The following is a 27,375-nucleotide window of genomic DNA, read 5'->3' as shown; positions in this document are numbered from 1 at the left end:
CACAAATTAAGATATTTTTGATGAATTCCGAGAGCTCTCTGACCCTCCCATAGACAGCAATGTAATAACACGATCAACGTCCAGAAACGTAGCAAGGAGATCGGTAATGATATGTACTTATTGGTACGTATTTCGCGTCTTGCAAAAATGTGCCCCCAGGTACGTATTTGCCATGAGACTGGGTTGAAATTTACGCCCCTGCTGAAGTTGGTAGGTCACATTACAATGGCAACTTGATGAATGTTGCTGGTGTAAACAGGGCTTTAAAAGTAGTTAAATAATAATAAAAAAATGTGATCACTTCATGTTGTTTCAAACCTGTATGCATTTCTTTCTTCTGTGGAACATAAAAATATTTACATATATGACAAATGTTTATTCAAAATATCTTCTTTTGTGTTCTGCGACAGAATTAAAGTCACGGGTTTGGAACAAGGGTAAATAATGACAGTAAATAATGAAAGAATTTTCACTTTTGGGTGAGCCATCACTTTTAGCCTTCCACCAGCAATAACAACACCCTGTCTGGCGATCATATATCAGACAATTGACATTTACTGAGCAGTTTCACTTTAATAATTAAGGTTAAGAGCTGGAAAGGGAAACTCAGGTCGGAGGTCAACTTCTATGTGACCCATTTGAGACTGACCAATCTAGCTCAGCCGGTGCTCTGCAAGGCCAGACATGGCTGTGGCAAATTAGGGCAGGCAACAATGGCGAAAAACATTTCCCAATCTGTCCAAGCACTCCAAATCCTTTCAGCCTCAGGGCACCAGGCTGTGGAAGTTTAGTCAACACATTGTCAGGGGAGGTGATACATGCTGAATATAAGCCAGGCTCTTGCTTTCTTTTCCCATTCCCTCACTCTCACTTCATTGTTTCCATTTAGTTCAGAAATGGGTCTGAGAAACAGTCTGCGTTTGACAATATGCTCACCATGACTGCAAATGTGTTTTCACTTCCATAACTCTTGGAAAACGGTATTTCCAGACATGAAGGAAAAAGAAAACCAGGCTACATAATCGGACTGATAGTGGTAAATTAATCAGATATTGAATGACATCACTGGCAGGATTGACATCATTCACGTGGCTTCTGCCCAAAAAATGAAGTAATCCTGTCTGGGTGATTAACAGCCTATAATAATCAGAGGCACGGGAACTGTGTGTGACACTTTAGATCTTGCCATAAGCCCTTTGTGAAACTGTATGGTTGGTTTCAGATGTGTGTGTGTGTGTGTTTATTGTAGTTGGGTTATGAGTAGAAACTGGTTTGTACTTAAAAAAACCCACTATTGCTGCAGGCCGAGCACTACAGGTAACTGCAGCTGTGCTGATATTCAGAACATCTAGATTACAATGATGATAGCACTTTTCTACAGTGGTTCAATACATTATAAAATAACTTGTTTCAGAACAAATTTAGCCAGTTAGATTGCATATTTTTCTTTGCTAAAGTGAAAATAATCCCAAGATACCCAAGTTAAAGGGTTAGTTCACCCAAAAATGAAAATTCTGTCATTAATTACTCACCCACATGTCGTTCCAAACCCGTAAGACCTTCGTTCATCTTCGGAACACAAATTAGGATATTTTTAATGGAATCTGAGAGCTCTCTGACCCTCCATAGAAAGCAAGGATATTACCAAAATCAACGCACAGAAACGTAGCAAGGACATCGGTAAAATCGTCCATGTGACATCAGGGGTACAACCGTAATTTTGCGAAGCTACATAACATAACTTATTCAACATTTTTTTTTACATCCAAGATGTAGATGTGTTTATTTCTTTGGAACAGATTTTGAAGAAATGTAGCATTGCATCACTTGCTCATCAATGGATCCTCTGCAGTGATTGGGTGCCGTCAGAATGAGAGTCCAAACAGCTGATAAAAACATCACAATAATCCACAAGTAACCCACACCACTCCAGTCCATCAGTTAACATAAGAAACATCTGCAAAAAACATATTCATCATGCATTTGAACTCAGAATAACACTTCCTTCAGTGACAGTCTTTCCCCTGTTGTCCTCTCACATCAAAACACCCCAACACATTTGTTTAGAACTGTTTTTGCTTGTAAACAGTGGTAGATCTGTGCATATTTCTCTCCTGATTCAGACAAGACTTTTTTTTTTTTTTTTTTTTTACTGGAGAAAGCAATATTATGAATAGTGGGCTAAATTTCTTCAAATCGTTTCTGATGAAGAAACAATCTCATATTCATCTTGAATCAAGAATCACCTTTAAAACGGTTCTTTGCCCAAGAAGTTCATTGAAGGAGTTTTGTGGGGTTTGTTGGTTCTTCAGTTGCTATCTGCTCCTTTAGCAATTTAAAAAAAGGGTTTTGGTGTTACATTATAGGTTCTTCATGTCGGTTTCACCACTATCATTAATAAAGAACTCAGTTGAGTTGTGGAACCTAAAACGTTTTACCTATGGCATCAGTCTGAAAAACCTTTTTGTTTCTAACTGGAACTTTTTTTTAATGTTGATGAATGACTATTGATCTGTCAACATGCTTTTATGGCTAGCTGTAAAGTCATCGTAGCAACCTGTGACCTCAGCTGTAACCTGGCCTGAAATTCTTCGGCGGGTCATTGGTGACCTGTGTTCACCTTTAACTGACCCAGAATCCAGACTGAGTTCCTAAAGTCCTAAAAATCATTACTCAACCTCCTGTCCTTCCAAACCTGTGTGAAGGTCTTGCTTCTACAGAGCACAAAATATCTTGGAAAATCTTGGGGTCCAAATAACATTGGAGCCCATTGACTTCCACTGTATGGACAAAACAAAACCACGGAGTGTTTTCAAAATATCTTCTTTTGAGGCCCACAGAAGAAAGAAAGTCATACAATTTTGGAATGTGAATAAATGATTTTTGGTCGAACATACACCAAAGTTAATGCTTGCTACCATAAACATTTAGCAAGACCTAGCATTAGTAAATATAGATTCAAGTAGCAACTGAAATTAGTTGTTTGGCCTACTTTTTTTCAGCATAGAAGACATGAAGAGCATATCTGTGTGTTTTCAAACTAGATAAACACATAGATGCTTTAGTATCTTGAGTGTGAGTTTGCAGGGTCTCTGTCACTCAAGCATTGGTGGTGTCGAATGCCAGAGCAGATGTTCCACTGGCTCGGAATCTCAAGCAAGGGACTAAACAAAAGGTTTCTTGAAGAGGTCCATGTATTATAGACAACAGCACTCTTCTGGGCTCGGGGTCATTCATCATTCGACCACGGCTCTCACATGGGTCAAAAAAGAAAAACGATTGTCTTCTGGCGTAACAAGGGGCTCGTTTTCGTTTCTCTTCCTGCAGAGTGACGGCTCAGCGAAGTATCGAAGATGCTGAGGAGATCGAGAGAGAAAGGCGACGTCGGGCCCGGGAGGCCTTCCGCAATAAACAAAGCATGTCTGGATCTGCCAGTTCCCCTCAGGACAGTGTGAACCCACCTGAGACCGGCCTGTAAGTGTGAACGCCATTCTATTCTTCGCACTTCACCTGGTTTTTGTTAGGCTTGTTTTGTTGCCTGGCTGATTTCCATGTGAAATAGGGAAATACAGACTTACAACATGTCTGGTTCTCATTGCCGCTTTTTCTGGCCAAAGTCTCTCCACTTCGACAGAAGGAGACCGTCTGACTGACATGCAAAGCAACTAACCACAGTTTGTTTAGTTTTAAGGTCAAATATAAGAGTGTCCATGATAAAATAAAGAAACAATCTGGTTTAAAATACATGTGCCAAGTTCTGCGAAATGTACTCTTTGTATTCATGTTGGTTTCATTCTTAAGACAAGTACATTTACATTTAGTCATTTAGCAGACGCTTCCAAAGCGACTTACAAATGAGAAAAAACATGGAAATGAAATGAATAAATATAAAAAATGTAAAGTAACATTTTTTGGGAGTTACACCACATGACATTTTACGATCTTAACTAACCTTTGCTTGTCATAAAAATGTTAATTATCTGATATTTTAAGAGACATCAATCTTGACATTAATTAATTAGTTCTCTTCATTATACAATTTTGGGAGTTACACCACATAACATTTTACAATCTTAACTAACCTTTGCTTGTCATAAAAATGTTAATTATTTGATATTTTAAGAGACATCAATCTTGACATTAATTCAGTAGTTCTCTTCATTATACAATTTTGGGAGTTACACCACATGACATTTTACAATCTTAACTAACCTTTGCTTGTCATAAAAATTTTAATTATCTGCTATTTTAAGAGACTTATCAATCTTGACATTAATTCATTAGTTCTCTTCATTATACAATTTCTGTTTTTTAGTTTTGAATTGTTTTCTTGCATGTTTCTGCATGTTGGTCACACCACTTGACAGTGTTTGGCAGACAAACATTTTTCAAATACTATTATTTCACTGCTTTATTATTATTATTTTTAGAAAAAAAATATTTAGTGTTGTCCCAATCTACTTAAGGTTTATTTTCAAGAACCGTTTTCTTCATTAAAGATCTTAGGTCAATTTGACAATTTTGACTTTTTAAAATTAAAAATAAAATCAGAAATTAAAAACATGCTAAAATATATAAATACACAAGCAATTGTATGTATGAATTGCATTTTTAATGTGTTTTTGAACACAGATGTGGACGAAAAAATGATTCATATTATGTGATTAAACCTATCACATGTCTTTTAGTGTCAGGATTATGGTTTTAAGGTTGGGCTTAGTAAAAGGTCAGTTTAGTTTTCTTTGTCTCTCTCTCCTTTTCTCTCAACTAAACCTACACATGCATATATACAGTGGCACAGCTTTTCTCTCATCATTACCTAATCTCTGAAGAATTTTCAGCAAGCATGCCTTTGGAGCAGGGTTTATGTCATATCCCACACCACAGCGCCTAGCTTTTAATCAGAGAAACATTACGGACCTCACATCCCACATATTTTATATGTGTGAAGTTAAACACAGCTCTCTGAGTCAACCTGTTTAAAAAGAAACAGGTCATCTAGGGCCACTTTGTAATTATCCTTGATCAGAGAAGATTTAAAGGCTTGCTCTTGGCTTAGAGACACATGAATCATTTTCAAGACTTTTTAGATCGGTTCAACACGGAAAGAGGTTTTTAGTAATGCCCGTTTAGAGGTTTTCAAACTGGGCTCATACAATAAGCTTGGGTGTAGTAAATAAGCATTGAGATTTATTATAACTGTGCAATTGAATTGTAGTGACTGATTGTTGATGTTCAGTCGTTATGCTTTCCTGAAAATCTGCTTAATAATCTTGTGGAATGTGCTTTTGCATTCCTTTCCGGCAGCTCCTGGACAGATGAAATAGATTTTAATTCAATACTTTGCAATGAACAGGGTGAGAGGTGCAGTTGGTGTCAGTAAAAACGGCCTCTGTTATCACTATTATGAGCTCGAGTGCAAGGTGTGTGTGTTTAAAACAAGCGGCAACCTCCCCCTCTCTCTCATGAAGCCAACAAGGAAGTGACTTAAACTGTAATTCATCAACTGGCCGCTAGAGGCTGGCTGCAAAAGGGAGTCAATCCCATAGACTCCCCATGTTAAAATGCCCAACTTTACAGCAGAAAAAAACATGTTTACAGCCTTGTTCAAAAAATTATTTTGGTCTATATAGCTAATTTTGCCCTTCATGACAACTGTGAGGGGGGTGAATTTTTTTATAACTCATCCGTTTAAATTATATTAAGCCTTAAAGTTCTGCATAATTAAGGGCGTGGCCACTTGAGTGACAGGTGGATTGCCGCTGCTGTCACCACCGTCGAGCTAGGTGGGCGTGGCTTCAGCAACCTGCTCCCGCCTCTTTGCCCATTTTCGATTATCTGGGAGTGATACGTGGCGACGCGCTGCCAAGATGGCGACGGCCGCCTCCGCCCACTTTTGAGCTTCAAAAACGCTCTTCGGAAATCTACGGGTGACGTCACAGACACTACGTCCATGTTTTTATACAGTCTATGGTTTAAACCTTTTGTGAACTCTCTGAGTAATCCCTTACACAAATGTACCCTTGTAACAATAGTTAGTAGTCAAAATTAACACGTAAAGCCGCGGTCACACTAGACTTTTAATTTCATTGACTTCCATTCATACGCATGCGAAGGCGTCAAACGCAAACCCGTGCGAAGATATTTCGCATTTCCCTGCGTAGCAAAGTTCAAGTTTGGTGAACTCTCGTGTGTGTACTTGATTAACTATACTTGTGACAGATTGTAATCACTTAAATAGAAAAGAATTATGACTAGTGAGGATATTTTGGCGCTTGATGTCATATCCTGCTCCCGCCCCTTTTCGCAGCACCATTGAACGTATTTTGCATGCTCAAAGTCTGACAATCATGCGATTAATCGCGATTAAATATTTTAATTGATTGACAGCCCTAATTTTAATATTTAAAATTTTCGTCAGCCAAATCAAATATGATCAACCGACCAATCAGTGAAGTGGAACCTACCAAAATGCAGAAAAAAGGAAATAATGTCATAAAGAGCGTCCCCCATTTTACGACTGTATGCAAAGGTCAGTATGTTTCTTAAAATATCAGACAATTTGATCTTTCATGACAAGTCAAGGTTTGTTCAGGGTGTAAAATGTCAAGTGGTGCGACTTCCCGAAAATGTAATGATATTTAAGAATTAATAATCCAGGCATTGGGCTGCTTTTACACTGTTGCTGGGGGTTGGTTTTTTAGTCATCCCCCATCCCATGCCAGAATGCAATTGGGCTAGTTTTTGCCGTGATTGGGCTAGTTTTGATTAGTAATTGGGCTGGTTTTGTTATGCAGACCTGGGAACACTGAAACCAAGATAATTGTTTTACTTTGAACAATACACTAAAAACCGTTTTTAAAATAATAATGGAACTTTTTTGTACATTTCTTTTACATTTCTGCGAATTAGCAAAATTTTGGCAAATTTTCACTGGTAAAAAAAAGTTTACTGTCAATAGTACGAAGCCTTGCACATGACATATAAAAAATATGTTGTTCATTCTCACAACTTATTAATTCATTTTCTCATTTTAGTTAAATCGAGGCCTCAAATTAAGAGTTTGTTCCCTTGTTGTAGTAAATTGTGGCCATATTGTACTAATTTGTTCCCTCATTTTGGAACAAATTTGTACAATATGTCCACGATTTCCTAAAATGAGAGAAAAAAATTTATAAGTCATGGGAACAAATTTCTAATTTGTGCCCACGATTTAATTACAATGAGGGAACAACTAGTAAATTGTGACCGAAATGTACAAAAAACTAATTCTTAAGTTGTGGCCACTATAAATATGTGTACAATAAAGATGTGTTACTTTTAAACCAATCAGCTTTCTGTTAGTCAACCTGGTGAATTCACACGACAAACTTTAGCCCTTTGCGAAATCTCTGCACTCTGGATACTATGAAGTATACACAGCATACTGCCTATTTAAAAAAAAAATTATAATAATAAATATTATGTGAAATAGTTAGCATTATGCAACAACATTTAATGGCACTTCATCAAAATCCTCTGGTCGCCCCTGGCAAACGAAAGAAAACAACAACAAAGTAGCACCTGTCAGATCGTCACACACACCTCTGTTCACATCTGTTTTGCGAGGAGCATGTTTGAAGTTGGACTCTGGTGTTAATAGGCTGGCACAGTGACTTCAGCACATAGTTTCTCTCATCAAAGTAACACCATCACAGGTGTGTGGGCCCATGTGCTGCTTTCACTGACTGGAGCCATTTATGCCTGACTGACTGTTAACTTGCCCAGATTCCCTGTGAATGTAATTATATAGGTCTGCCTCTCATTCCTCTAAGAATGTCCAGTGTCTCACTCCAAAGTAATGGAGTCTGCATCATATATACATAGTATATATATATATATATATATATGAAACATCTGGGGCCTAATTTGATTCTAAATTCCATAGATTTCAGCCTATGTCAAAAGTAAGGAACAAAAATCGGGATTTATAAAGGCAAAAACTAACATGTAAATGTTATGCATACAGCAGCTAAAGAGCATGTGTGCAAACTTTTTTTTTTTTGTGCTTGTATGTACCAGTAATTAAAATAATTAAACATTGTTTTTAAAAATGTAAAGATAACTAGACGTTAATGAATGCACAAATGAGCAACTGCTTTGTGATATTTATGTCACTAAAATTAATGTATTAATTATATACAGTATGATTTTCTAACTGTATTGTGGGCATTCTGTAGATGGAGTTGATGTGCTTGTTCACATTATGTAATAGAGAAAATGTAAAGATTTATAAAGTGGAATGCATTCAGGATTTTTTTGTGTGCATATGGACGTTTTCGTATTTGTTTATATATTTCATCTTTCTGAAATTGTTATACTGTCATTCTATGCACGTATTTATAAAGGCAGTTCATTTTGGAAGGGCATGATTAAGTATATTTGACCTATGTTGCAAATTGAGTTCAAGTTAATTATATATTTAATAAAATTTTTACATGATTGTAATTTTAATGGTAAAAGACTGTAAAAAATATGATAAAACATGTTAGTAAGTTCCCTTACTCCATACAGTGAAAAAACTGTAATAGATCTAATGGGATATTTCATGTAAAATACTGTAAAATGTTCGGTGTTTGGATGCATAAAAGAAAAAGTCATCTTATAATTTACAGTGAAAAAACATAAATTGACATTCCTTGAATTCTGTGACAGCTCAAATTTGATGGTTTTTCATTGAAATAACTGCTACTATTAGTTGTGTACATACATTAGGTTTTGTTACATCTTATGTTGTTAAACGAATGTTTATTGCATTATTTTTGTGTTGTGTGTTATCATGATGGTCTTTTGTGCGTATGACACTGTTTACATTCTATATATAGCCTCAGAATAGAATTTACCTCAATTTTAGTAATGTGGTACATTAACATTATTTCAGTTAGTGAAATACATTTTATACTGTAAATAAAATTTTTAATCTGTAAAACTTGTAAAATGTTGCTACAGTAAAGTTCTGGCAAGCTTTAGAAAATTTTATAGCGATTAACAATAAACTACTTCTTTTTTAGTTTAATTTTAAAAGCAAGATTCAAATCTTAATTTCCTATATGAGCACCACAGCCCAATGAACATGCACTAACTGCTAAGCCATGGCTCATATAAGATTGTATGTACTTATGTATATAAGTATATAATGTCTTGTTGTTGTTTTTTCAGCTATGAAAGTGAATTCAAACCTAGCAGTTCGACTGCTGTGGATGAGGATGAAGGTTTCAGTGACTGGACCCAAAAGCTGGGACGGAGAACAAGGTCCAGAATGGCTGAGAACGGCAGTGGAGAACAGTTACAACAGGAGGAGAAAGACGTGAATGAGAGATCTAGACAAAGTGACAAAAGCAGCTTCACCACTTCTATACAGCATCAGCAAATACAGGACAGAGAGGACGAGGAGAAAAGACCAGATAGGTGGAGGAGCCCTGAGAGACGAATGGAGATCAGTGAGAGGGTGAGCAGCCCGAGATCAGAGGAATGGCATGACGACAGCAAAAGAAGACAACAGGAAATAACACCACAGATGGAGAACAAGGTGCCACGGGAATTAGAACAGTACAGTATTAGAAGTACAGAACATCATATCATGTACGTTTCTATGTCTAAATCAATACCATCACTCAACAGATGAAAGAGGAGAGGAAGGAGGTGAAGGTGTCATATACGTCGAAAGTATTCCTACAGCAAGACAGAATGCCTAATGGCAATGGAGAGGCAGCTGCAGAGGAAATGACATCACATCTGGTCAAAACCAAAAGATCGCCCAGGTAACTTGTCTCCATGCACTTTCTCATCTGTAGGTTTTTGGGGAAATCTTATGAAGATATGCTTAGGTCACATGTTTCAATCAATCAATCAATCAATCAATCAATCAAAATGAAGCCTGTTTTTAGGATCATCACAATTTTTTCATGACAAATAAGCACATTGTTCCATAATTCCTATTATTGTAAGTGACTGTGCACGTTGCGTGTATGTTTAATCCAAAACATATATGTATGTATGTATGTATGTAGCCTATATATATATGAATGTGTGTGTGTGTGTGTACCACTGAAAAAAATACAGTAAAACAATCATTTTGTGAAATTTTATTACAAAAAAAAAAAAAAATACAATTCATTCCTGTGATTATAAAGCTGATTTTTCAGCATCATTACTCCAGTCTTCAGTGTCACATGATCCTTCAGAAATCATTCTAATATGCTGATTTGCGCCTCAAGAGACATTTCTGCTTTATATATTTGTGGAAACCATGATGCATTTTTTTCCCAGGATACTTTGAAGAATATAAAGTTGAAAAGAACAGCATTTATTTGAAAACTTTTGAAAAATAGAAAACTTTTGTAACATTATAAATGCCTTCACTGTCACTTTGTTGTTATAGTGCATTACACTAATGAGAAAGCAAATAAATAAATATAAATAAATAATAGTATATATTATTAGTCACAATTTTTTAAAATACAGCCTGTTTAACTGTAAGAGTCAAAGAAAGGGAAAATTAATTATTGACAAAAATAATAACAGTTTTGATGACAGTTATTATTTTTGATTAATAATAATGATTTGAGGAAAGGACTAACATTTTAAGTTGACTTTAGGGGGAAAAATAAGCAAAGAATTTGGTCTTGTTAAAATTAGAGGCTTATGTCATATGTGTTATAGACGTGACCTAATATTGTTGCTGCCAAAAAAGTTGTGCCAGGAAGTTTCTAAAATGGCTGTTAAGGGAGTTAGTTAATATCTATCTAAAGGTCTCGTATAGCCAGCCCTTTAACTAATACCGTAATTTCTGGCCCATTTTACGGCTTATTCTGGCCAAGAACTATCCACTTCGCAGAGTCTGACTAAAAGTAAACTGACCAACCACAATTTGTTTTATTTTTATGTGCCATTTAAGTTTATCTGAGATAGATTCATAATAGACTGTGTGGAAAAATAATAAAGTAATGTATGACTGATCAGAAAATCTGCTGGTCCAATAGTAATAATTACTGATTGTTTCATAGAAATGACCAACATGCCGTCTGAGACTAACCCCGTTTTCCTGTTCTCCACTCTTCTCCAGCAGGACTGTAGATGTAGATCAGGTCTTTGAGACTAAGAAGGACATGCACGTTGGTCTGGAGACCGAGCTGAAGCTGGAGAAGATCAGACGTAGCCACCAGGAGAAGGAGAGCCAAGGAATGGAGCAGCTACGGCAGCGTCAGGCCGAGGCTGAGCTGGAGCTGGAGGAACTGAAGAAGAAGAGAGAGGAACGACGCAAGGCTCGCGAAGAGGAGGAGCAGAAGAGAGAGGAAGAGGAACAGCAGAAACTAGCCAAAAAAGAGGTGGCTGAGCTGATTTCTATTCGTCTAAATCCAAAGTTCTGGCATGAAACTCTAGATGGCGCAGTCCGATAAGTCTAACTCAATCTGACATAATAACATCATTATCACATGGTGCAGCTGATTGGTCCTTTTTGTATCAGCAGCCAATGAGCTTGTTGCTTAACATTCAAATACTTGGCTAGTGCTTGCTGTAGCAGTTGCAGCGCGCTTTAGAAACCCTCCACCTCCCCCAGCTCCACCTTTATAGATCTGCTACGGGGTGATTTCATGTATATGTATTTATATATGGTGGTTATGTCATATATGTTATATGTGCATCAGCAGTATTTCTTACATGCTCACAGAAGCATGTCTGTAGATGTATGGGCAGCAGCAGCGTAGCAGATTTATTCCGCCAAGACCAAACACATCAACATTGTCATGTACATTACCATGCCAATCCCTCTGCGAGTTGTCATGATAGAACTTTCTATTTTGGTGGGAATTTTAAACTATCTATGTTCCTTCCAGTAGTAGAACATTATTTATTAGGGTTTGCATAAAACATAGTCAGTTTCATTTGTATTAATTACAGGAGGACAAGAGACAGATGAAGGAGGACATTGAGAGGAGGAGAATGGAAGCAGCGGAGAAGAGAATGAAGAATCTCAACATCACACCTACAGATGGCGATGATCCATTTAACCCTCTAAACCCAATAAGTCCAACTTTCAAGGTAACTATACATACTGTATCTGCATAAACATTCTGAAACCTTTCCTTACAAAAAAGTACCGTGGCAGTACAATAGTATAGTGATGGTATCAGTCATTAATGCCATTGAACTTTGACAGACACTACGGTACTGACTGATAACCATGCATATAGTTTTTCATGATACTCCAAGGTACCAAAAGAAAAGGGTAATTATAGGTGCTTTCGCACCGCAGTGACCTTTTTGAAGTTACTAGATCTATTGGCGGAATTTCCCACTTTTTGGTGTGTTCGCACCACAGGAACTAGGAACATATTTAGTTCTAGGAACTCCATTTGGGGGTACTAATTTAGCTCCTACTTCAGAGTAGGGTCTAAAACAGTTCTATAGGAACTCTATAGGCCTCGAAGATAACACTACAAGTTGTCATAGGAGATTTAGTCATATTTTCATGCAATCGCGTAAATTGTGTGTTTACATTCCATTTCCATTTTCACGAAACCCACAACATGCAACAAAAACAACTCCGAACACAGTGTCCTCTATTCACCGGTTGTTGATGTTTGTAAATGCCATGATTAAAGACGTCACGGTCGGCCACTTCAGAGTTCCTGCTGCCGGTGCAAATACAACCAGTAAAATGCCCCGAAGGAGAAACTGGTTGTCTAGGAATGACCCTGCTGGCTAGTTCCTGAGTTCCTTAATGGTACACTTTTAAAAATAAAGGTTCTTTATACTGGCATCAATGGTTCCATGAGGAACCTTTAACATCCATGGAAACTTTCCATCCACAAAAGGTTATTTTGATTAATTAAATGTTCTTCACACTACACTCTTAAAAATTAAGGTTCCAAAAGTGGGTTTTAACAATGATGCCATAGAAGAACCATTTTTGGTTCTGCAAACAACCTTTCAGCGAACAGTTCTTAAAAGAACATTTTAAAAATCTAAAGGACCCTTTCCACTATAAACAACATTTGTGCAGTGGAAAGGTTCCATAGATGTTAAACTTTCTTCATGGAACCAGCAACGCCAATAAGGTACCTTTATGTTTATATGAGTGCAAGAAAAAAAAAGTTCTTCTGAGAACTGCAAAACAGATGTCACGGGGTGCACACACACGAGGAAACATCTGGAAACTTTTTTTTTTTTTTTTTACGAGGACTTTTTTTGTACAACCTAGAAATCAATCACAACAAATAAGCATTTCTAAGACACTGAAGAATTTTGACAAATAATCCTGTTCTTTTTTTTTTTACAGAATACAAGCTCCATTTTATTTTGTAAGTTGCTGTGTGCTGTGAACAAACCCACATGTTTGCAGTGTATAAGTGGTTGAACACATCTTAGGTCAAGTAACAAGCATGCATATTCATATATTGGTCTTCAGATGAGGATTACAGGAATATTTCAGGTTCAGAACAAATTAACATGTTTTTGAATAGTACATAAAATAATAATGACCTGTATTTTAGTAAAAACAAACAAATAAAAGATAATAATAATAATAATAACGTGGTAATTAAATTTCATGTCATTAGAACCTCACTTTGCAACTTGGAATATTCCTTTAAATTGATTTAATTTATTTTAGGGCATGTTTCGAGCTCTGGGGCTGGAGCCGACACTGGAGCGAGCTCTGGGGCTGGAGCCGACACTGGAGCGAGCTCTGGGGCTGGAGCCGACACTGGAGCGAGCTCTGGGGCTGGAGCCGACACTGGAGCGAGCTCTGGGGCTGGAGCCGACACTGGAGCGAGCTCTGGGGCTGGAGCCGACACTGGAGCGAGCTCTGGGCTTGCCACACTAACGTCCTTGGGGCTTGTTTTTGAAAAAACATGTTTTTGTTTATTTAGTTTAACAACCAAAACTGCTTGACAAGTGTAATTTGTTTATTTGCTGCACTTGCTTTCCATTGTGTGAAAAGATCTGTGGTTTTATATATGCACTTATAGGACTTTCATTATTGTACATCTTGAAAATATTAATTCTGACTCATTTTTCCATTTCTTGAAGATGTTTCACCACTCGTTTGAGTGATTTCAACAGTTCAGACAACTGGCAAGTTACATGACATTCTGTGATTTTTGAGCATTTGCATAGACACATTCATTAATGAACTGCCTAAATTTCCTAAAAACATAACATACATAAATGGAAACACCATAATGGTCGATTCATAACCAGTGGTGCTTAAGGCACAACAACAAATAAACCCCTAATCATAACAAGAGACCAAAATATTGGAGAGAGTTGTAGAATAGATAACCACCTAGTAACCAACCAAAACATCTGAACAACAGCTTAAGCGATGCACTGGCAACCAACTACACAGCATTATGGCGCTGAGGTTTGCATGGTTCTGCAGACTCTTTAATGTCAAGGGGGATTTGTCTCTAGTCAAATCTTACCAACATAAATAAAATAAAATTACTCAGGCGCTCATGTCATGAGCTAAGCAAAGCTGGAATTTATAGCTAATCTGGCTTTTATCCACTGGTACCCAAGGTCAATCAATCCACAAAGATGCAGAACATAGTGTGAGGAGCACAAAACCTGGACACATGGGCAAAGAAAAAACAAGAAATATAACACCATCTTCCTACAAGATCTGAAGTGACCATATCTGATCATCTTGAACCTTTATGGAAAGGTCTTGAAGACAATGCAGATCTACAAAACTTGCAAACAACAGGAGGTGTTTCTTCTTGAATTGTGCAATTCCTCTCAAGAGTGCAAAGACTACAAATGGGAGAAAGTTGTAGAAAGTCAACCATCACTGCAGCCCTCCACCAGTCGGGGCTTTATGGCAGAGTGGCCCGACGGAAGCCTCTCCTCAGTGCAAGACACATGAAAGCCCGCATGGAGTTTGCTAAAAAACACCTGAAGGACTCCAAGATGGTGAGAAATAAGATTCTCTGGTCTGATGACACCAAGATAGAACTTTTTGGCCTTAACTCTAAGCGGTATGTGTGGAGAAAACCAGGCACTGCTCATCACCTGTCCAACATAGCCCCAACAGTGAAGCATGGCGGTGGCAGCATCATGCTGTGGGGGTCTTTTTCAGCTGCAGGGACAGGACGAATGGTTGCAATCGAGGGAAAGATGAATGCGGCCAAGTACAGGGATAACCTGGACGAAAACCTTCTCCAGAGTGCTCAGGACCTCAGACTGGGCCGAAGGTTTACCTTCCAACAAGACAATGACCCTAAGCACACAGCTAAAATAACGAAGGAGTGGCTTCACAACAACTCTGTGACTGTTCTTGAATGGCCCAGCCAGAGCCCTGACTTAAACCCAATTGAGCATCTCTGCAGAGACCTAAAAATGGCTGTCCACCAACATTTACCATCCAACCTGACAGAACTGGACAGGATCTGCAAGGAGGAATGGCAGAGAATCCCCAAATCCAGGTGTGAAAAACTTGTTGCATCTTTCCCAAAAAGACTCATGGCTGTATTAGATCAAAAGGGTGCTTCTACTAAATACTGAGCAAAGGGTCTGAATACTTAGGACCATGTGATATTTCAGTTTTTCTTTTTTAATAAATCTGCAAAAATGTCAACAATTCTGTGTTTTTCTGTCAATATGGGGTGCTGTGTGTACATTAATGAGGAAAAAAAATGAACTTAAATGATTTTAGCAAATGGCTGCAATATAACAAAGAGTGAAAAATTTAAGGGGGTCTGAATACTTTCCGTACCCACTGTATATCAATTAAACATTTTTTTTTTAAATGTAACTTTCTTTTAATTCCAGATCACAGAGAGAACAGAATCCTTGAATCGATCTTTAAAGAAGAGGTGAGTTCATTCATCAACATAAAATTAGTAATACGACTCAGCAAATGAGAAAGTGCACAATCTATTTGACATTCTTGGCCTCAGTGTGTTTGCAATAAATTGCAGATTCTTGACAAAAACGTACAAGTATGTTGGCAAAATGGCTGTTGACTAAAAGTAAATATTGACATGGTGGCATAGGTCACTGTAATACTTTGTTAGTCCATTGCCTTGTCAGCAATGATTTATGGGTCGGCTAACTTTAACCAGATGTGGAGTGTACACTTTTCCTGATGTCTGCTAAGATATTATGTTGGATACAAACACAAATTAGACTTATCTATACATACAAAACATTCAGGACACTATGTGAAATACTACTAGTACTACTACTACTACTAATAAAAAGTTATGTATTTTTATTTGTTACTTTTTTGGTAAATGTCATGTTAGATGGTTGCAATTTTTTAGGTTTTTAAAAATGTAAATATATGTATTGTTACGATATATGGTAGCCTTACAAAAATTATAAGATTGAGCATAATTGAATGCATTTTGCCTGTTCATTTTAGTATTATTACTATTATAGTATTTATTATATATTTATATGAAGATTTTCAATTTTGATTAATTTTTTCTTATTTTTTAAATATTTCTATATACTATATATTCCCAAATACAATATGCTTTATTTTTATTTCAGTTTTAGTAATGTTAGTACTTCTAACTTTTACTTATCTTATTAGTTTTTCAGCTAATAGGCATATTGCATTTTAAAACTGCATATTTTTTTAAACTTTTTTTTAAATTAACAAAACGACACTGGTTCATATGAATCTTTGTTTCGAAAACAGTAACAGTTTCAAGAAGACCCAGAGACCCGTACTTCTGCCCAAGATTGATGACAAACTGGAACAATACACTCATGCAATTGAGGTTCAATTTACAGTCTTATTATCTTGTTATGTTATGCTTTTTATGTATTGATGATATTTATGTTAATCTGTAGTCAAAGTGTGGACAGTAAATTCTTATTTTATTATCTAATGCCTGGTTTAAGAATGATCTCTTAGTCAAACCATTATTTAGAGAAAGCAGGCCTGTCTCTGGCAGCATTTAAACAAATGGATCAGATGGTTTATATTTAAAGTGATTCAATGGGATCTCTTTTTGTACCGCCTCCTGAGAGTCTTTTGCTACATTTGCAATATTTCTTTAGAAACAATTAATCACTCTGACTCACTGAGTCTAACTGTCTTAACGGATTGCAGATCTCCTCTAAAGACGCAAAATTGACTAAGTCAGCAGCAGTTGACATGCCCAGTGTCTCTGCTCCGGTGACCTCCAAAAAAAACCTGTTTGAAGCAGGAGAGGCCTGGAGTCAAAGCAGCCCGAAAGGAACACCTTTGAAGGTCAGAAATCAGATTTCATTTCATTAATTGACTCGCACCCAAAAAAGAAAACTCGGTCATCACTCACTTACCTTCACGTTGTTTCAGAAAAACAAACATTTTGAATATTGTACTGGTCGTTCTTACAAAGGGTGCTAAACCTTTCAAGCATGATAAAATCATAAAAATGCTCTGTGTTCTGTACTTCAAGTCTTTATGGGAGTAATAGTGGAGGAAGCATTCAGGAAAATGTCCAACTAATAAGAAATCAGCTGTTTCATATCACCCCTTTAAATATTATGAGGGAAAACAGTGATGTCAGCGCACTTCTATTATTGCTTTGAATGAGTCTCAGATTGTGCAAGTTTGGAGGTCAAGAGGTGGCTGCAGCGTTGCAGCGGCGGCAGCGTGAGATAGGTCATGTAGTCATGTAGTGTGGAACAACATCTGCTCTTTACACCTTCACATTCACACCCACACTATCGGTTTGCCAGAGTCTGACGCACATGAACAACCATCAATGGGAAGCTCTTGTGTAGGAATTCTTGGGAAATGTTTGCCAGATCAATCATAACCTTATGAATTGTGCTTCACCGCTCCATCAACATATGAAGCCAAAACTAAAACATACAAAAAAGAAAATAATTTAGATTATTTGTAATTCAGTTTTGTTATACATGCTGTTCTGTAACGGTTTTATATTTTTAGGATACAGACTGTGTGAAAGTGGGTGTAGCAAACCTTATCAACCATTGGGTGAAAGGAAGTCCAGAAGGCGGGAACAGACACTCCCCTTCTACACCATCTGTAAGTCTATTAATGAACCTTGAAAATCTTTAGATGGTAACCAATGTGCTGGGGAGAGATACATGTATTTGTCCCATGGTGGAATGGAGAAATTAACTAATAATTTAATTGGCATATTTTTTGAAAGACCGAGACTGCCGTTTCTGTGTAGAACAGATGTGTTAATTTACATGTAGTCAAAAAATGAATATATATACAGTAAAATAACAAAAAGGTACATTTATGTTGCCCCCTTGTGGTAGAATGAGCTACTGCATCTTCAATTATTTCCCGATTAATCAATCATCATGTCCGGTATACCGCAATGTTCTTTGATGTGTGTATGTGGTTTATAATGTTAGCGGTTAAGGTCTGAAGAAAAAACCTTAAGATCATCACATCCAGATGTAATGAACATTGTTTCTATGAAACGTAAGAGCTTTTGAAGACCAGAAAAAAGGCTACATGATTGAATTTCATCTTTGAATCATTGAGTGATAGTAGATTATGACATCTGGTTTATGTCAAATAAATAGTTCACCCAAAGTCGTTTACACACCCTCATGTTGTTCCAAACCTTTTTGATTTACTTATTGTGGAAAACAAAAGGAGTAATTCTGGACACTGTGCTGGTTTCTCTTTTTCATGCAATTGCAACGAATGGGGACTGAAGCTTTCGAGTTTCCAAAAGGACAAAAAAAAAAAAAAGCACCATTAAAAGTAATTTATACTACTTCTACACTATATTCCAAGTCTTCTGAAATAATTCAATAACTTTTTTTGTGAGAAACTGAGAAATTTCAATGAAATCAATGAGTTTGTTAATCCGGTTGACAATATCAACCTTAATGACTCAAAGAATCAGGCTAATCTGGTTCTTGAGTTCAACTCAATGGTCTAGTCAGTTAATCAGTGAAAAATTACTTAGATTTCAGGTCAACATAAAAGGATATTGGGGTACAACAGCAGATTTAGGAAAATAAAGTAATTCTTAACAAATGCTCTCTAATGTTTTTTTCCAGGATGTTAAACCTGGAGATGTTCTGCAGAAAAAGAACATGTGGGAAATTTTTGGAGAAGGTTCTGCAGGAGAGAGGTCAGGACTGGGAGGAAAGGTAAATATTCAGATAAAATCTTGTACTGATAAACCTTAAAATGATTTTAAAAGTTAAATGAATCTCTTGCTTAATGCCACTCTCATTATTTCTTCTACTCACCTCTTATATTGTAGGGCTCCTCCTCGGGTAAACGGTACAAGTTTGTTGTGACAGGCCATGGAAAATACGAGAAGATTTCCACTGATGGTGATCATTACAGTGTCTACCCGAATGGAAAAACAAGTGAGGCGCTTTCTTCCATTTTACATAATTTAAAGCTAACAAAACAGTTCACATGTACATTAGTTTGTTTAATGAGTAAAAGTAAAAGAGCTTAAAATATGTTTCTTTAAATAAAAAATGCCTAAAACAACAACACAATATGGATACATGGTCTTGATGCCTTTTTGCAGGACAACAAAGTCATGCTAGGTAATGTTATCTAATATTAACTAGCTACCAAACTAGCTACATAGCAAGCTAGCTAAGATTAGCTTAAAATAGGCCTACTGACTGTTGTAGCATTAGAGCATAAAATATGCTTTTAGAATACTTTGAAAAGACACAAAAACCCAGAGCGACTCAATTTCCAGTGCGTTATGGGATGATATCCATTTCCCCCAAGTACATTGAGAGCTCTAAAAAGTCATATCACTCATGTCATTGTTCTAATTCAAAAGATTCTTGAAATAAGAATATCACATAAAAAGTTAAGATGCTATCTCAAGTAAACTTTTGAGAGCTAATATAATTCATTTTAAAATAGACCTGAATTTTTTTTTACATTTTTAAATCTCGCTGTCTAAAGGTTTTTCATACACCTGTTTGATAATACATTGATAATATATCTCAAACAAATCACAGCAAGCTTCTAACACAATGCAAATGTTTCCATTCAATGGCTAGTGTCATAAAAGTAGTCATACAAAATATCCTCTCTCAAAACAGGTATTTTATTAAAAAAAATAAAAAATAACATTAAATCTAGTACAGTGCACCTTAGAATGCAAAGCATTATACACATCAGCATCAGTAAAGAGAAAGTATTCTCAGTCTGACGGTTTCTGCAACAAAAGACAAACATGCAAAAAAGGCCAAGCCTACAAACTTAACATTACCTAAGCATGAAATAAGAACATGCATGAGTTGGAGTTGACAATCAGCATTCACTGTTATTCATTTAATCATACTGAAGCAACGAGAGCATTTATATTAAAGGTTTGGAAAGCCCCTTTTGAGGCTCCATCAGTGAAAGCTCTTTGTCAACGCTAAGCACCAAGCAGAGTGCGCCATGCCTTGGTTTCTGTACTAATAAGGCTTAGAACAAATTTCCAAAACTTAGCATACTTACTGTATACATCTCTTTCTTATACTACCTCTTAATTCTTTCTTCCGCAGTTAACTGGTTCCACTTGCCCACCCACCTAAAACTCACTCTCAATTGTCCCTACACCTTAAAAAACATACAATAGCAATTTGTCCCTTAACACCATGTTAACTTGTATATATATCTTATCCTCACAAAGACTTGTTACGCCCCATTAAGCACCATAGAATACTGGCTGTAGAAAAATATTGCTGAGAAAAAGGTGTGGTGCATTTTATTGTAATGTTAAAAAAGAATACTGTAGGGTAACTAAAATTTTTCAATACCTAAAACCTGCATTATATTTTACATGTTCATACCCCAAAACACTCTCTTGATTTTGCTTAGATTTTGTCTCTTGTGGCAGGCTGGAGTGATATTTCTGTATTATTAAATCATTTAAATTATTATTATTATTATTATTATTTGATGAAGGTGTTCAGGGATGTAAGTATTATCAAAATGATTACCATATTTAACATACTCATAAAAAATGCCGAGATGAGCTTTGAAAGTCTTAAGCAATAAACTCTTTAATTTAAAAGCTTCAAAAGGATATGATTTCTCTTTATTCAATATTCTAATTAGCTTAAATGGCTAATGCCAGTTGACAAGTGGGCAATTATCTACTGCAAATAAGTTACTGTGCATTTGACAGATAGTCATTTTTTAGTTTACTTGCCAATTGACCGGTTATAAAGTTATAAAAGCATATGTAAAGAATTGGACTGGATAATAAACAGAACTCAACCATCGCAATGAAAGCTAACACCATCCTTGCCCACTATTTATATGTTATCCAGTTAGACGTCAGTTGTTTAAGAAGTACTGAAGCCTTTGGCTGTTCTATTAAAGTCTTTTGGTTCTTCATCTTTATTTTTGCGGCCTATGAGTCCCATTTCAAAAACTGTTGCAATCTTTGTTGCTGGTCGCGAAACTGCCTCTCTTAGTCGTCTGGCATCAAACCGCGGGCTGTACAGGAGAACTGGCAAACGATGCGCAAATGTGGGAATCTCTTTTGGCATCTTCTGTTCTGCCTCCATCTTCTTTTGCTCCTCGGTTTTATTGGCTTCAATTTGTTGCATAATATTCTCTTTGGTGGAGAACATTTGGAAGAGGACAGCATCCCACATTTTTGCTGCCCTTGGGGAGTCTCTACTGTCCTGGCTGTCAGTAGGCTTAGCTTCGGCTTCAGACTTATTTTGCATTTCACTTACATTTTGATCAGCGCTGGCAGGGACATCTTTCTTTGACGCAGGCTCTTCCTCTGGAAACTTGGGCTCCTCTGCTTCAACCACCATATGTTTCTTAAGGCGAGACCAGCCACTGAGTTTTGACTTCATGCCTTTTGGTTTCTGCATCACCTTCAAGAGAGGCTCTGCAGTTAGGGAGGAGCCTTCATCACCCTCCTCCTTCTTTTCCACTGCAGACCTGATCTCCTGTTGTGGGCTAGCTTTTGTCTCCACTCTGTCAACCTTTTCAGGTTCGGTATCCTTTGTTTCAAGGCTCTCTTGGTCTTCTTTTGGTTTAGCCAGTGGCTTAACCACATCTTTAACCTCTCCTTTTTCAGGAGGTTTTTCAGAAGAAGCAGCTTCAAGCTTCTGCTTCTTAATTCTCTCTAACAAAGACATTTTTGCCTCTGTTGGCTTCTCTGTTACTTTGGTTGTTTCGGCATTAACTTTACCTTCTGACACCTTTGGAAGAGCTGGCTTTCCCACATCTTGGTCAGATAATAGCACAGCCTTACTAGCAGATTTCGGAGTTACCTTCACAGTTGGAGGGGTTGGTGTCATTTGGGAAAGTCTGGGAGATCCATAGGTTGGAGTTCTGACTCTTGGTGTCACAGTACTTATTGGCTCTGCTTTTGCTTCTGATGGTGGTGTGTCAGCTACAGATACCACAATAGTTGGAATTTTAACATCAGGAATTTTTGCTTTTAATTCTGGCACAGTTGACTTGGGAATGTCCCTTACAGAGTTTGCTTCTAGCATAGAGGCTAACTTTGAAACCTCTGGAGGTGGAGCCACCACAGCGGTTTCCTCTTTAACAACACCAGCCTGAGGTGGCAGGACTTCAACTTGTTCTTTAGGCTTTACCTCAGACTTGTCATTCGTCATGGTCACATTTACATCAGGTTGAGGTACTATTTGTTCCTGTTTTGAAAGGTGAGTTGCCTCTGCACTTGGTAGTGCAGTTGATGTAGAAATGCTAAAACTGGGTGTGTAACTCTTTATTCCTCCATGGGCAACATATTCAGAGGGAGTCAATCCATAATATGTTGGTTTGGATTTAGGTGCTGTTGGTGTTTTGGGTCTTTGACCTGCAAATGGAGGGACTCTAGAAAACGTTTTTTGATACCCAACTGAGGATAAAGCAGGCTGTGCAGGTTCAGTCTTGGGTGTTGTTGGGGTTTTAAGCTTTGGCTGCTCATTTGGGCTTTTCTGTATTTGGGCCTTTGGCTTTGATGACTCAAGTTTTGACAGGTTTTCTGTGGCCTTATCCAGCTTTTCTTGTAAGGGTTCAGTTGATTTTACATCTATGTCCCCATTTTGTAATATTTCTGAATGACTGGTGTCATTCACTTGATTTGATATTTTATGCATTTCATTGTGTGGACCAGTCAAACTTGAGGTTGGCGTTTTGGATCTTCTGCCCTCCATGTGCACAGGAGACACAGCAAATAAAAGTGGATTTGGTCTTGAAATCTCAATCACAGGTACTCTAACATGTGACACATTACCTGAAGGTGTCTTGGGACGCCCTGAAGGTGTTTTTGTTGAAATAAAGTCAAATGTTGGTGTCTTTACTCTTGTTGGTGTTGTAGCCCCCTTTGCCTCAAGCGTTGCAGTTGTACCCCATTTTGTCTCAGGTGTCAGTGTTGCATTTTGTTTCGTCTCTGAAGCAGGAGTACTGACCCTTTTCATTTCAGAAGATGGAATTGTCTCTTTCTTGACTTCAGAAGTTGGAGTTTGGCTTTTCTTAATTTCTGAAGTTGGGGTTGTAATCCTCTTGACTTCAAATGTTGGTGTTGTAACCCTTCTGATCTCTCTGGTTGGTGTTCTGTCTCTTCTTATTTCAGATGTTGGTGTCACTATCCTTCTAACCTCAAATGTTGGCGTTGGGCCTCTCAGTAACTCTGCAGTAGGTGTTTTACTCCTTGTTGGTGATGCATGAGGTGTTCTCACACCTACTGTCTTTGCTGTGTAAATGGTGATTTGAGGAACTTCAAACAATGGTTTTGCTGTTCTAGAAACATTCAAAGTGGCTGGCTGATGGCTTGGAGATTTAGAGGTTACATGAGTGGTAATATTTGAGCTGACTTCCACTCTTTGTGAAGTTTGTAGAATAGTGACTGGAACAGGTTCATGTGTGTCAAGTCCTGGTACTGGTGAGGCTGTGTATTGAAATGCTGGAGACCGGCGTTGGGGAGCCGCATATGGTTGTGGTGAAAACCTTGCCGTCTTGCCGTAAGTGAATCCTCTGTGATGAGGATAAGGAGACGACACATGCTGATACAGTGGTCGGATGTTGAAGCGTGGGTGTACCGTGCCAATGTAGTAAGGTGTCTCTGGAGTCTTAGGAGGAGTTGAGTGATCACTGTGCTCCAGGTCAGGGCTCGCTTCATTTACTGGAGAGAGGCTTGAGCGGAAGGGGACCGACGGTTGTGAGGCCTGGGCTGCAGCTTTTTTCTTCGCTGTCTTCTTGAGTAGTTTCTGGAGCCGGACATTTTCTTTCCCAGGTTTGGGAAACAAAGGTGGGGGGTACTGCTGGGAAAGCAGGCCTGCCTGGGCAGCATTGCCAATATTGACAGCCATTAAATCTTCAGCCCCCTGAAACAAATAAATAACAATAAATGTTCTTGCTAATAATGGTAAAAAGGTGCAAACCATTCCAAAAATAGGCATCGTAAAATAAATTAGCAAAAAGCTTTGCTCGCTAATACTGTTGTTTTCTCTATTTTTTTTCAGGTGAATTTTCCAGCGATCGCTTGTGAGGAATTTAATTCAGCAATGACATCTTTCCTGATTCACCAAGAACACATTAATTGACATATATGTAGTACAATATTTCAATCAACTTTTCAAAACAATTACACTACATAATATGTGCTTTTGTGTTTTTTTTTAATGATTGTTCCATTTTTGACTGTTCTAATGGCATGGCTTTGAAACGTTTTTCTACAATCTATTTGTCACACATATATATAATGTAAAATTATTCTCAGACCTATTGAATTATTCTGACCGATTGCAACAGAATAAAAGGTCTTAGTTTCTTTTCTTTTTCTTCAGTATCATCTGCAGTATTTGTGCTGATATTATGCCCACTTCTAACAATGTATGAGTATGAACTGAATGTGAATGTCAAAAAGATCAAAGTCTTGACTTGTCAACTGTTTTTATATTGATTTTCTATGCTATGTTTATGCTATGGCACACTGTTTCATTTATATAGACTTGAATAGATGAACGGTAGAATAATCCAAAAACATATTCCAAAATTCCTGCAGCTGATTCTTATGCATTTTAAGCCACAACCAATCTTTTACTGTTATATTTTATTACAAATATGACATTGATTTTCTTTTTGGTTTTCATGAAAACACTGGAATTACTCCATTTATCATATTTATAATATTAAAATAAACATGTTTGTTTAGGTATGAGCATTTTGCTACCCAATAGTATTGGGAATGGTTAAAATAAGAATGTCATTTATAGGCAATTACAGCTTTTATTTTCAATAAATTTGATATTTTGTATGATTCTTAATTTGGAGTTTGGCTGCTTATTCTCAATGTAAAGTGTAAATATCAGAATAGTTTTCACTTGATACAATGTCTCAGTTAATGACATGTTCCCATGCAGTAAACTTCCACAACACATCTAGGATAGCTCCTTGGCCTAATTTTAGGGTGAAAGCAAATGAGCAAGTCATCTGCTCCATGTCACAGAGTGTGGTGCCACTTTCCACCCTCACCGTAAACCAATGCCATGCAGTCGCTGCTTTAGCCATAGGTGGAGCAGCTACATTAAATTACATAATAAATCACTGAAAATGTACTACCAATCAGATTCAGTGGTTTCTGTTGACGCACAACCTAATATCACATATCCCAGAGCTGCTTTTAAGTTTTTCATACTGTATCGATATAAATACTAAACTACCTTACTATAAAACATTAAGATAATAATTAGCTTTAAGACTGGACTATTCATAAATGATATTCATGAAACACTCATGGACCTTTACGGGCTCATTTATGCAATAATTTAGATCATAATTAATTATATATAAAGGTTATGAATCAGTGGGTTCATAAGCATTTTTGGGAAAGCATAAATGTAAGAATAAATCTATTATAAGAAAGGAATCCAAGGCACTGCTTCCGGTATAAAAGAAAAATACAAGAATATATTGATATAAGAATAAATCTCACTAAATTTAGCTATATTTGTGCTTAAAATAAGTTTAAAAACATGCCATTGAGGAAGAAAAACTGAATTCAGTATATATTCTCCCAAAACAGGTTTTAGTATAAGCAATTGCTTCATCTTATTTTAGGGATGTTTAGATATTTGACTACAAAATACAAAAACTGACTACAAATTAAATCCAGTGGCCTTAGGAACATTTTTTAAAGATAAAATACTAAGCAAAATTACTTATTTTGTGTCCGTATAACACATAATCTTTTTGCAATAGTGCAAATGTAGGCCACCTGTAAAAGCTTGTGAAAGAAGCTTCCAGCCCAGAGTGACACGAAGAACCATATGAGAAGAGGTCGTCCTTTTAAGGCCCTGGTAGGCTGGGCAGTTTGGAAAATTTCCAAGATGCAAGTTCAAAAGAGGAAAGGGCAAGAATAGCAAAACAGTAAAATCACGCACAGCATAATTGCTTCTTAGCAACCACCTGGTGAAAAAAGTTGTCATTGTACATATAAAAATATATGCTCCGTGGTAATATGTACACTTATACGCATGTGCTTACCAAGAGATGACTGTAACTGAAGACAGGTGAAGACACTTCAGACGAGGTCCCCTGTACATATAAACATGCATGATTTTTTTTTTTACATGTCCTTTAAAATAAGCAACTGCATTTTAATAAAGAAGTAATATATGGTGACAAGGAAACCAATATCAGTATTATTAATTTCAGTTTTAGTTTCAGTTTTACAGTGCTATATTACAGTCCCTATTGCACAAACCTGTCAAGTTAGCCTGCAACAAACTGCTGAAGCCTTTTCCCAAAGGACAGACATGGCATGCACTTCCATACTAGGCATTCATTTAATAATATCCAGAAGACAAAAATATCAAATTTCAAGCAAAATTTTCTGGGTTTATACCTGTTTGTCTGCTGTTCAGGGGTGTCCGGCGGCTGCCTGCTTGTCCCAGCTTGGACTGTCAGAACGGGAGACTCATGTTGAGTTCAACTATTCCCCCTACCTTCAAATGGAAGGCACAGGCTCCATAGCAGTCCAAAAATAAAACCCTGAGTCCGTTACTCAGAATGCATGGAGAGTGGTGACGGTGTAGAGGGAACCGTCAGCGAAGCAGGGGGGATCCAGGTCACCTTAGATATCACCAAGTGTCCCCCCTCCCCCATGACACCAGATGCACACCCTCATTTACACAATCTATAAGCACAGCACCCCCTACAGTTAAGAAGAAGCTATTATACTATTTAATATAATTAATGATTATTTATGCATTGTTAATGACAGGCTGGAATCACTACAATTTGTACTTCAATGAATGTGCATCAACAATGTAAAATAAAGTTTAGAGTTACTAAGTCACATCTAATTATTGAATGGCATTGCCATATTAGTGACCTCAAGACATTTACAATGAAAAAAAGGAAACGGTATCTGTAGGAAACACTTACAC

The 27,375-nt window shown here is 37.2% G+C and overlaps 2 protein-coding genes across 3 annotated transcripts in view; one reads left to right on the top strand and one right to left on the bottom strand.

Annotated features, from left to right (window-relative positions):
- The window catches only part of lsp1a (lymphocyte specific protein 1 a), a 29,692-nt gene extending 4,580 nt beyond the window's left edge, over nt 1-25,112 (top strand). The window contains exons 2-13 of one of the 2 annotated variants that reach the window (XM_016576564.1): nt 3,328-3,474; nt 9,199-9,568; nt 9,661-9,800; nt 11,105-11,366; nt 11,941-12,081; nt 15,817-15,860; nt 16,694-16,775; nt 17,111-17,251; nt 17,939-18,037; nt 19,039-19,131; nt 19,248-19,361; nt 24,448-25,112. In XM_016576564.1, the coding sequence (XP_016432050.1) occupies nt 3,328-3,474; nt 9,199-9,568; nt 9,661-9,800; nt 11,105-11,366; nt 11,941-12,081; nt 15,817-15,860; nt 16,694-16,775; nt 17,111-17,251; nt 17,939-18,037; nt 19,039-19,131; nt 19,248-19,361; nt 24,448-24,528 (1,714 nt within the window). In that variant the 3' untranslated portion in view covers nt 24,529-25,112. The remainder of the gene's footprint in view (nt 1-3,327; nt 3,475-9,198; nt 9,569-9,660; nt 9,801-11,104; nt 11,367-11,940; nt 12,082-15,816; nt 15,861-16,693; nt 16,776-17,110; nt 17,252-17,938; nt 18,038-19,038; nt 19,132-19,247; nt 19,362-24,447) is intronic. The other variant, XM_016576565.1, reaches the window with a different exon arrangement.
- On the bottom strand, nt 20,987-27,014 carry prr33 (proline rich 33). The gene is made up of 3 exons (XM_016576563.1): nt 26,832-27,014; nt 26,471-26,521; nt 20,987-24,309 (listed from the first exon to the last, which is right to left on the bottom strand). Exon 3 carries the CDS (start codon nt 24,292-24,294, stop codon nt 21,298-21,300), a length of 2,997 nt encoding a protein of 998 aa, XP_016432049.1. The 5' UTR covers nt 24,295-24,309; nt 26,471-26,521; nt 26,832-27,014; the 3' UTR covers nt 20,987-21,297.
- Nucleotides 27,015-27,375: the final 361 nt, after the last annotated feature.

The sequence above is a fragment of the Sinocyclocheilus rhinocerous genome, unplaced genomic scaffold (genome assembly GCF_001515625.1).
Source record: "Sinocyclocheilus rhinocerous isolate Xijiao unplaced genomic scaffold, SAMN03320098_v1.1 scaffold954, whole genome shotgun sequence".
Classification (NCBI taxonomy): Eukaryota; Metazoa; Chordata; class Actinopteri; order Cypriniformes; family Cyprinidae; genus Sinocyclocheilus; species Sinocyclocheilus rhinocerous.
This window is presented reverse-complemented; position numbering and strand designations above follow the sequence as displayed.